This window comes from Saccopteryx bilineata, chromosome 2, assembly GCF_036850765.1.
Source record: "Saccopteryx bilineata isolate mSacBil1 chromosome 2, mSacBil1_pri_phased_curated, whole genome shotgun sequence".
NCBI lineage: Eukaryota > Metazoa > Chordata > Mammalia > Chiroptera > Emballonuridae > Saccopteryx > Saccopteryx bilineata.
The window spans coordinates 215180918-215192931 of record NC_089491.1 but is presented as its reverse complement, the minus strand read 5'-3'; the positions used below and the strand labels follow the sequence as shown (position 1 = coordinate 215192931).

At 38.1% G+C, this 12014-nt stretch overlaps 1 protein-coding gene and 1 non-coding gene across 7 annotated transcripts in view; both read left to right on the top strand.

Annotated features, from left to right (window-relative positions):
• Positions 1–12014, top strand: part of APP (amyloid beta precursor protein) — a 323882-nt gene that overhangs the window by 205599 nt on the left and 106269 nt on the right. For 2 of the 6 annotated variants that reach the window (XM_066259109.1, XM_066259108.1), the window contains exons 7-8: positions 7127–7294; positions 10194–10250. The exons of 2 other annotated variants lie outside the window; for them this stretch is intronic. In XM_066259109.1, coding sequence (XP_066115206.1) covers positions 7127–7294; positions 10194–10250 — 225 coding nt within the window. The remainder of the gene's footprint in view (positions 1–7126; positions 7295–10193; positions 10251–12014) is intronic. 2 more of the 6 variants (XM_066259111.1, XM_066259110.1) reach the window with 1 other exon arrangement.
• On the top strand, positions 732–834 carry LOC136327361 (U6 spliceosomal RNA). Its single transcript, XR_010729604.1, has one exon. It is a non-coding gene; the product is annotated as a U6 spliceosomal RNA (small nuclear RNA).

The following is a 12014-nucleotide window of genomic DNA, read 5'->3' as shown; positions in this document are numbered from 1 at the left end:
TTAGTACTATTAGAGTTATAACAATAACTTACTTAATCAGGCTGAAAACTAAAGTTGATATAAATAGTATTGAGGTCAGTTGTTTTCATTATCAACATTTATTTGAAATATTAACAATAATCATATTTAGTAGATTTTAGCACTTCTGTCATTGTTTTCATTTTATTTTATTGTTAATATTAAACAGCTGACATTACAAGATCAAACTATAGTTGTCTTTTTTCCTTTGCCCTTTCTACTTTAAAATTGCAAATACAGTATGTAACTTTTAACTCCAGGAACATAGATATATTTGTGCATCTATGAGCTTTAATTGTGCATATATTCTTGCAGCATTTGGAGAAACCGTGCTTCACAGTTTTTTGTTAGTTCTACAATATGACAGTATACAATTTTTAGCTTTCTGTAAATAACTCTAGTTGGATTAGTCAAGTGGTTGTTTTTTTTTAAATTTATAAATTTAATGTTTATACATTCCATGTAATATAGGCTTTTATTTTATATACATTCCTATCATCTAAGAATAATTATTCAGTTGTTAAAAATGAAATAATTAAAGTTTTAAATTCTACAATTATTCTTCATTTAATGCTTTATTTAAAGTTAATAGTTTGCTAACCTGTTAACTTTGCCTATGAAAGTACCATTATAATTATCATGTATTTGAAATTTGGCATTTTTAACCCATCTTAGTGTGCCACGTTCACAGCTGTTTTCATGTCTGATTTTTAGTAATCACTTCAGCAGCACATATACTGAAAAATTGGAACGATACAGAGAAGATTAGCATGGTCCCTGCGCAAGGATAAAAGTGGGCATTTTTTACCCATCTTAGTGTGCCATGTTCACAGCTGTTTTCTTATCTAATTTTTAAAAAATGTAAAGTCAGCATTCTAATTTTGACTGTCCCCAAAATATTTGCTCCAATTTGAAATTCATTCAGAATTATTTTTTTGTGGTTAAGCATTATTTTTGGAATGGTGAATTACATACTTATTTTATTTAACACATTGTTGACCGCTCACGAGTTAACTATGTTTACACTTGCATTAGCTACTTCAATTTTTGAAACTCAGGGTAATATAGGATTATTGTATTTGTGACTCTTTGCCCTGAGGGTCGAAGTTTGGAAAACAGCACACTGTTCTATATTCTCATGCGGACTCCTTTTCTTCCCACTCCTCCAGGCGTGAGACTGTAAAATCAAAGGTACAGTAAACAAAAACAATCACAGTGTCCGAGCTATCTATACTTGGACTACCTTCTAACCGCTCGCTGTTTGAACGTACATATCAAGGATATTGTAAAATCTTTCTTCGTCATGTTCAGTCGTGTTCAGTTTATTATATAAAAGTGACTTTTCTTGATATTTAGGTTTTTATCACAATTATGGTATTATAAAAGTTTTTACCATGATGGATCGTGAATGTGAAGAACTTTTCAATGAATGATATACAGACACTTTATCTGATTGTCCGAGTGATTTTGAAATATATTGTAGTGATGTAGAACTTAATAGATTTATTTAAATTCATTATGTATAAATAAAGTATGCTGAAGTTTATTTAAATAGTTTCATTTTCATACTCAATTACGAAAATACAGCTGGTGACATGAATAACTTCTGCATAAAATTGCCGGTCAACAATTAATGTAGGGAGTGCTAGCCTGTTTCTATCTCGGGTTTGTGTAATATTGACTTTTACAAAATGCAATTTAGTGTTGAAACCTGCAAGGATTACCTTACAAAGATCAAACTACATAGAGACTCTTCAGCACAAACTCCTACTGCTTTGTGCACCCTACCATTTCAGTTTATTAAATGGTCCTTTGTCTTGAAGGGTGGCTAGAGCTGTTATAAGAGATAAGCCTTCCCTGCCAGCAGAATTTAGCTAAATGAATATTAGAAAACCTATTTGTGTTCTTAAGTTTAAAAACAAAATATGAATAATCAAAGATTAATGTTATTCAGATGTCTATGTAAGTCTGTGGCTATGATTCTAGCTAACTTTCAAGATCTTTATGAGAAATATTTCTGCTTCTGTTATTCTGGAAAAAATATTTTTTCTTTATTTTTATATGTAACATTTACTTGGAGTAGAAATAAAGGTAAATTGGAATTCAAAAAATAAATTTAGCCAATGATCTCAAAATGTGAGTTTTTCATTTATTATTTAAGGTTTTGAGAAGAGGATGAAGGTGTGAAAAGGAAAATGCAGTTTTAATTTTCAAATGACTTCCATTTAAGGCTACAGTAATAAAAGGTCTAATTTTACAAGATTTCCATGTAGTGGGTGATATTATAAATAATTTTCCACTGAATGGTTATAGTAATCAATATAAAACACTTTATCACTGCATTTTTTTTGGTAAGATTTGTAAATTAGGAAGGAAGGAATTTTTTTATTCAAAAAAATAATGTAAACATAAGCATTTAAAGTCTTTTGAGATTTCTTTTTCTCAAAAGCTAGTCATGCGGCTTATAAATTATATATTTCAGGACACCATGCTTTAAAACTCTTCTACTTAGCCCTGGCCAGTTGGCTCAGTGGTAGAATGTTGGCCCGGTGTGTAGATGTTCCAGGTTCGAGTTTTGGTCAGGGCACACAGGAACGACACCCATCTGCTTCTCCACCCTTCCCTCCTCTTTCTCTCTATCTCTCTCTTCCCATCCTGCAGCCAAAGCTTCATTGGAGCAAAGTTGGCCCAGGTGCTGATGATGGCTCCATGGCCTCCACCTCAGGCACCTCAGGCACTAGAATGGCTCCAATTGCAATAGAGCAATGCCCCAGCTGGGCAGAGCATCACCTCCTAGTGGGCATGCCAGGTGGATCCCTGTCAAGCACATGCAGGACTCTGTCTCTCCACCTCCCTGCTTCTCACTTCAGAAAAAATAATAAATAAACAAACAAACAAATAAAATAAAACTCTTCTACTTGGTTAAAGTCTTGATTGGATAGGTTTTTCTGGTAATTTCCCATTGCTAGTAAGAAATTTAAAGGAATGTTTCTCAAATGGAGATGGATTGATTGCCCTTTGGGGGAATTACACCAAACTAAGAGATTCAAGGAAAGAGACAAGATTAGAATTCAAAGGAATATTGAACCACCAGCAGTCCTGTTTTATGTTTTTTAATGTGAAGGGTTTTTTTTCCCTTTTGGGAGCTACTTGTAGATTCAATGCAGGGAAAGAATTAGTGCAAAGATACAAAGGCCAGCCTTCACTGAGTGTTCCCCATTTTTAGTGCAGTGTCACAGCTGTGAAGTTGACATGGGTCACTTTACATTTCTTCAGCCCAAGCATGTGCTTTCTCTTCGCCAAAGCATTGGCCACCTCCTTTCTGTATAATTAATGCCTTGTGTAAAAGTACTCGCATAGTACTTCCCCCATGCTGCCCCCCGCCCACCCTTAAGCCTCTCCCAGACTAAGCAAAGGTTTTTTTAACTACATGGATAATTTTTCTGAAATGATGAAGAGTTAGAGAAGAGGTCAGAGAGCTCAGACACTTGCGTGCTCTACAGTAGAGTGGAAATGTAAATATGAATAAGAGGTCAAAAGTGACCATTCTACTCTGAGTCCCTTCTGAAATCAGCTTAACTGCTCTAGAAAGTTTATGTTTTTGTCATAGTCAGGAGGAAAGTGATTGGAAAATGCCAGGTGGATCAATGATGCTGATAATTGGAGGAAAGAGAAGGAGATGCCTATTCTTACCTGTCTGATCTTGCTCTGGTATGGGGTAACGGGGTACCCTCCTCTGTTTCAGCAGATCAGGCCCAGTTGTACAGGTGATTGCCTTTGAGAGATTCCAAAGTGACAGGGACACATTCTCACCCCTGCTCTTCAAGGCTCACATATGTCTGCTCCTTAATACATCCTGGATTTGACATTAAATTATCATGCACTCTTATACTAGCTCTGACTACATCATATTAAATAAATACCCTTTTATAAGTACCTACCAGGGGATTGATCACTATTCCCAACTATGTCCATACACAACAGAGTCATGAAACTGTTTGGGGCCATTTCAAATCAGGAGTTTAACAGCTGCAGTAATGTCACAAGAACCAACAAAACATTCTCCCAGTGGAGATTATGTCACTCTTTGCTTTTTTTTTACTTTAATTGATGGATTAAGACTCTAGAGATTCCAGCAAGAATTGTGGGCCCATCTTGTAGTTCTTTCTGTTTACTTGGTATATAAATGGATTTTGAGTTCTAGGTGCCTTTTCTTTTTTGTTTTTTTGTTTGTTTGTTTGTTTGTATTTTTCTGAACTGAGAAGCAGGGAAGCAGACAGACAGGCTCCTGCATGCGCCCAACTGGGATCCACCCAGCATGCCCACTAGGGGGCGATGCTCTGCCTATCTGGGATGTTGCTCCATTGCAACTGGAACCATTCTAGTGCCTGAGGCGGAGACCATGGAATCATCCTCAGCGCTCTGGCCAACTTTGCTCCAATGGAGCCTTGGCTACAGGAGGAGAAAAGGGAGATAGAGAAAAAGGAGAGGGGAGAATGCTGAAGAAACAGATGGGCACTTCTCCTGTGTGTCCTGGCTGACGATTGAACCCAGAACTTCCACATGCCAGGCCCACACTTATCGCTGAGCGAACCGGCCAGGACGGATGCTTTTTTTTTTTTGCTTGGAGCTCTACAAATTAGTTATAACAAAGGGTTTGATAGCTATTTGGAAAAACCCAGAGGAAGAGTAAAATGAATATAGTATAAAAAAATGAATGTGCCATTATGTTTCTCACTTGGTAGGGGAAAACCGCAGTATAGTGTAATGCCATCTGAATTCTGGACAGGGAGTTTTTGCCTTTATCAGATATAGGAACTTGTTACTAGCTCTCACAAGGGCAATATCAGTCATGGATTGTCTTCTTTGATCATCATGCTTTCATCCCATTACTTGCACCCACCTGAAATTCTGCTACTTTTATATAGTACATAGAAGATATCACACACACATTTCCTGCCCCCACAGAGCTGTGATGCATGCTATGTGGCTTGTGGCAGACAAGAGTTAGAAGACATGTATTTAGCGCTCTAAGAGGTATAAAACGTGAAGACCCACTTGAATTGTCAAAAAATGATGATTTTTGTTGCTTGTGCTCCTGTGACTTAGGGGCATGCATTCTATGCCCTCCTTGGCAGCAGCCACTTATAACCAAAGTGCCAACTCCAACCAAGTGTAAATTCAGAAGACACCATTTCCTTCTAGTCTTGTTGGAATCAATGCAGCCTGAGGTAGAAATGAGTTTTATCGCCTTAGAAAAAGAATGAATGGTACATGCAGCCTCCAAATTGGTAAGGGAGGTACAGAGAAGGAGAGAAAGCCAACCTGTAGATATTGATTACAACTGAAGATAAAGTCCAGGAGGGGAGACAGCTGGTGGCTGTGGTTTACGGCTCTGCAGCTCAGAAGCTGCTTTGTCCATAACTCTGGGTGATCTGATCCCCCCAAAACTAACTTACCCTTTATAATTCAGAATGCTTAGTCATTTAATTTAGAGGGACAAATTGAATTGTTTAGTGGATGAGATACTTATGTCAACAGGTTGCGGATTTTTATCATACAGAAGAATTCTATGCATAAAGCCAACTAAATCTTGTTGGTGTGCAAGCATGGACTTTCAAAACAACAGTATTAAATGAGATGACTTAATAATGAGTGACACTGACCTTGATGCTCCTGGAGCCAGATTATCTATCTGAGAACTGTCTAGGAGAGACAGAATCATCTTACCTCGCTGCTAGCCGGGCATTTCTCCTGCAGAGAGCTTGACACTCCTTTCCCGGGACTCAGTGCTCACTGCCCCTCCCATTTCTGTTGACATCATGATAGCTGCAGCTTCTAGTGTTGTCATCAGCTCTTTGCTTAGAAAAAGACCTGAGTGGTGTGTAAGGGGAAATAAACTAGTCATTCACTTTTAGGTCCTTGCGGATCTTTGTCTTTGAGAAATTGTTTATGGTCAATCTTGAATATTACTAATTTGAAAGCTCTGGGCTTTGTATGGTTTTTATCTTTTAGAAGAAAGTTGCTTTCCCTTAATGTGTTAAGCTAAGAATAAGCAAGATACATACATATATATATATATATATATATATATGTTTTGTGCTAAGCCATTAGCAGGCTCTCTATAAGCTTATATACGGCAGGGCACAAAATGAGCTAGAAAATAGTTTTACTTCTAACAAAATGGAATATGTGTGGGAGGTAGAATTCTTATTCTAATCACAGTAAAATGGAATCATGCAGTTTACTACCTGTTGAGTGGATCAGGGATTATGAAATTGATCTTGGGAAAGGTGACAAAGCATGTTGACAGGAAGATGTGTTTTAATATAAAACAATACATGGTAGGTATTAACAACTCAGAGTTGGTTGACTGTTTTATTGTTTGGAACATTATTATTCAAGGGACAGATAAATATACAAGTAAAGATTTTTTTTTAAATTAGAGATAGGAACATTATTATTCAAGGGACAGATAAATATAGAAGTAAAGATTTTTTTTTAATTAGAGATAATGTAACTGACTCTTAAGTCACATTCACAAATAGTAGATATGCTTTCAAATATAGTCAGTCATTGGACAGGCTGAAAACTGGATCACCTTCACATAGAATAATGCGTAATTATTTTATACTTCAAGTCAAAGCAATTGTTTTGTAAAGAAAATCAGATACTTGCTAGAGGTTAAATTATTTTCATCCTAACCAGACACATCCTTTTCCCTGTAAAATTAATTGGAAGTTATTTTAAAAGAAAAAGTTTTTTTTTTTATTGTGGAGAAATATTTTGATGTGCAGATTCCTTGAGGCATTTAACATTAATCTAAAAGCAGCTAAAAGATATGTTCACCGGTAGCTGGAATCCTCTTACTACCCAGGGCTGCACTCATTAAACCAGGTATGAATGCACTGCTTTGTTTCAGACGTAATTCTAACATCCCGCTAGACCATTACATTCCTCAGTAAATGTTTGGCAGATGCTGCCTAATAAACCCAACGCAAGTTACCACTGGGAGGAATAATGCGTTAGAAAATTAAACATGTACATATGAACCCTGAGCCGATACCTTTTCATGCTAAATGTGGTTCCCCACATCTCCTCTGATTAGAGGTGTGCTCTGAACAAGCCGAGACGGGGCCATGCCGAGCAATGATCTCCCGCTGGTACTTTGATGTGACCGAAGGGAAGTGCGCCCCATTCTTTTACGGCGGATGTGGCGGCAACCGAAACAACTTTGACACAGAGGAGTACTGCATGGCCGTGTGTGGCAGCGTCAGTAAGTGGACCTTCCTCAAGCCTGGCCACCTTTCGTCTTTCTCGCCACTGACTATGCTCCTTGTAACAGATCGGTTTTCCTGGTCTTTGGGGATGGGTCTGTTGCTACCACTAACCCCATTTCTATCCACTTTTCTAATTGCTGGGCATCTCCTCCTGTATGTTCAATCGTGAGCACACACCTCTGTCTCTCTCTCTAATAAAGCATGGCCATGGATGTGTTCTTTGACTAGCTGTGGTGCATACATCCTTCAGTCTCTAGGGACTTCTGAGTGCTTCTTTTAAGCCAAGCTGGAATTGCGGTTTCATCTTCTCAACTGTACTGCAAATGTATACATATGTGTTTGTCCGTGTGTTTGGGTCTATGCATGTGCACTATATGTGCAAATAAGGTTTACCACTGGAATCCTGGCTGACAACACTTCGGTTGCATTGGTAAGGCATCTCTGCTGTGATGAGTACTGAGTTAATTCATAACATGGGACTTTTATTGTGGTGGCAAGGGAATGGGACTGAACTGAGCACTTCAAAATGCAGAGGAGCGAAATGTCCCTGTGGCTCGAGCAATGCCAAGTTTTTCATGTCTTCTCTTGGAAAGAGAAGAATACTCTTAACTAAGATTAGAAACATTCAATGACACAAAGCTCAAGGAATATAATTTGCAAAGCCTATTCTCTTGAACCTGAAGCCTTTCAAAACTCAGGGGGATAAATAAATGAAGTCATAATGACTTAAACATGAGTTGAAACTTCTGGGAGTCATGCACCAGACCTGTGGGACTTCTGTTCTTAGCAGGTTTCCATGTTAAATTCCCAATTGTATTATATTTATTTAATGTTCGTGGGTAGGAAATTTTGACTACTCAAGAAATAATAACTCAACTTGATAAATTAAATATTAAGTTTAATGCTTGTTGTTTTGTTTGAGAGACTCCAGCCTTTTCTCCCTTGTGTTTGTGATGGTGACAGTCACCATTTCCTGCCTGGGATTTACAGGGATTATATAAATGGTTTTCCTGGACGATCATAAGATTAAGCTAAACAAAAACAGGACCTGCACTAATTTAGACCTTCTATTATGAAGCCCAGTATCCAAGTGGAATCTGATGGAAAAGTTCCTGTTGGTCTCTTGTGTTGGAGATGACTCCACTTCTGTCCTGGGTGAGAACAGTTATAGAAACTGGTAACCCCAAGGACATCTTTTCTGGCTCTGATTGGATGATTGCAGCTTCTAGCTCAAAAACTACTTTCTTCAGTTTCAAACAAAGAAGTTAATTAGGTCAGGTAACAGGGAACACAATGGGGGATTCTGTTGCCTGGAGTCTCTTGAACAAAGAGCCTTTGTTAAAGTCATTCTAACTGGTTTAGCGGCTGAGGAGATTTTGTGACAAATTTCCAACATTTTCCCTGAAGTGGATTTTTTTTTTTTTTGTATAAACAGGTATACATATAATGTATAAGAAAGAGGGTTTTTAGAAGTTATTAACAAAAATGGATTTGCCTAAAGACTTAGAAACACTCCCCCCCAATAAAAACCCCTACTGCAGCCCCTACACATACCCTTTCATTGGATCAGTTTGATTCAGTCTGGAAACTGGTAGCAAGGACTACAGGTCAGATGGAACCTCTGGATGGCACACATTTTGCTGAGATTTACAAAAGGTTCCTTTTCCCAACAAAGATATAATGGATAAGCCAGGCAGTTCTTAGTTTCAGGGGAAGTGGATTACAGAGTAATTTATCAAGAAAGCAAACAGGAGGCCCTGGCCGGTTGGCTCAGCGGTAGAGCGTCAGCCTGGCGTGCGGGAGATCCGGGTTTGATTCCTGGCCAGGGCACACAGGAGAAGCGCCCATTTGCTTCTCCACCCGCCCCCCTCCTTCCTCTCTGTCTCTCTCTTCCCCTCCCGCAGCCAAGGCTCCATTGGAGCAAAGATGGCCCGGGCGCTGGGGATGGCTCCTTGGCCTCTGCCCCAGGCGCTAGAGTGGCTCTGGTCGTGGCAGAGAGACGCCCCGGAGGGGCAGAGCATCGCCCCCTGGTGGGCAGAGCGTCGCCCCCTGGTGGGCGTGCCGGGTGGATCCCGGTCGGGCACATGCGGGAGTCTGTCTGACTGTCTCTCCCCATTTCCAGCTTCAGAAAAATACAAAAAAAAGAAAGCAAACAGGAGAGGCTGAAGGTCACTTGGAGAGGTAGACAGATAAGTGAAGAGTAAAACTTAGGAAAATAGCCAGAGCCAGAGGCTGCCCTGTGAACGGATGAAATGATAAAGATACCGTAGAGCAGCGGTCCCCAAACTTTTTACCACTGGAGGGCCGGACTATAAAAAAACTATGAACAAATCCCTATGTACACTGCACATATTTTATTTTAAAATAAAAAAACAAAACGGGAACAAATACAATATTTAAAATAAAGAACAAGTAAATTTAAATCCACAAACTGACCAGTATTTCAATGGGAACTATGCTCCTCTCACTGACCACCAATGAAAGAGGTGCCCCTTCCGGAAGTGCAGTGGGGGCCAGATAAATGGCCTCAGGGGGCCGCATGCGGCCTGTGGGCCGTAGTTTGGGGACCCCTGCCGTAGAGAATGGATGGAATGAAATTGGTGATGCTCAGTCCTAAGGAGAGAGGATGGGAATGAGAAATCCATCAACAGGCTACTGAAAGACAAAATATATGGTGTTCTGATATGTTATTGGACAGCGATATCTATGTTTATATGTTGACTTTGGTTCCATGCTGGAGCCAAAACCCAAGATATTTGTTTAGTTTTTGTTTTTAATTCCATGATCTTGTTTTGTTTTTGTTTTCTTTGGGCAGTGGAATCATGTGAGTGAGTTTCAGCCATCATTCCCATGTTTTTATTTTTGTTTTTAGTTATTTTTTTTTTTTTTCCATAGTGTCCCAAAGTTTACTCAAGACTACCATGGAGCCTCTTCCCCAAGATCCTGTTAAACGTACGTTGTAATTCACTTGATGGGAGGGGCAAAGGGGAGGAGTACATTGCATGGCTGGATTTTAAGTCCAGCATTGTCACCTAAGTCTTGCATGGTTCTGTGTTTCTTGCATACCTACCTATCTTTTAATAAGATGTCTATTTCCATGACTTTGCTTGTAATTATGTATGATTATGCCAGATAACTTCAGCTATCTGGTTAAGGACATTGACTAAGCTGCTTCTATTTTCAATCAGTTTCCTTTTTAGCTAGCATAGTTCTATAAAATATAGTATATACAACATTACTGTTGTGTTTTACTTGGCATCCCTGTTTTATTGATATTTCCTAAAGCTTACCAATGCAACAGTTTAACAAGAGGCTATATTTTTATGTGACTTGTTTCCCAGAAAGAAATATTTAATGTGCATGCATTGCATAACTATAAGTACTACCACTACTATATGTGCACTGGCTTCAGTGGTGTGTGTTGTAAGACAGCTGTCATGCTGTAGGAAATGAAAGGTCACCTGTAAAATTCAGAGCCATCTCTGTTGCCTGTCTCTGAATGCACACTAGTGGGACATTATCATTAAGATATAGATCAAGAGCTTCCTCTAAAGAGGTATATCAACCTGCTGTACAGTGTCTGTGCTTTGTGATTACTGCAACTGGTGTATCAGTCTAGGTTGGTTTAAAAATGTGGTGTCAGACTCACAATGACTCATTTTTAAATTTGTATTCTATCTAGAAATGAATTTACCCAGCGTTAGGCTAGGGAGGGATACTATTGATAATTGTAGTTGCTGGAAGAAGGCACACACTTTCAGCTGTAGCTTAGATATAATGAACATTAGCATATTTGTTTGTTTATTGGGGTGATATTGGTTAATAAAATTATAGGTTTCAGGTGAACCATTCTATTATACATAATCTATATATTTTATTGTGTGCTCACCACTCAAAGTCAAGTTTCATTCTACCACCATTTATTTCCTCCTTTACTTTCTTTCACCTCTCTCTATCTTTTCCCCAGAAAATTATCATTTTTCTATATTATCCTAAAAAAATCCAGTTTCAAAATCTATGAAGCCAGTTATCTTAGTTTATAAAAGATAAATTAAAGTTAGAGAAATGTGTAATTTACAAAAGATATTATCATAGAAGAGTTTTTTAATAGCTTTCATAAGATTCAAATGATGTATAACTTTTGAAGGATGTGGTTTTTAGTACCACAATAAACATATTTCCTATGATTGTGTAAAAGTATTCTTTCTAAGAAGATTGGAAGGGAGTAGACATAGAAGGATTAGGGAAAACTGTAGATATTATACTGTAGGATTGATAGTACATTCATCTGTATGGCCTGTTGGATTTTATGAGGCATTTTCATGGATCATTTATTTTCTTTAAGAACACTCTGTGGGTATTTTCCTTATTTTCTTTGTGCACATGAGCAAATGAGGCTTTTAGAGTTTAGTGACTTTTCCCCAGCCATCAAAATGACAGGACCAAGTTTGAAACCTAAATGATATTATGGCTATGCTCCATACCCCAAATGGCCAAGTATTTGGTACTGACACTGTTTTTTAGATTAGAAAAAAATATATTTGAAGTTCAGAAGCTCATTTTAAGAATACAGAAAATAGTAGAAAGTGGATAAGAAATAGCAAAAACATTTTTTTATAAATGCCATGAATATAGCACACCTCAGTGAACTAAATGTCTTTCCCACCGTTACAAATAATTACACCCTTATAAATAATTACAAAACAATAATTATTT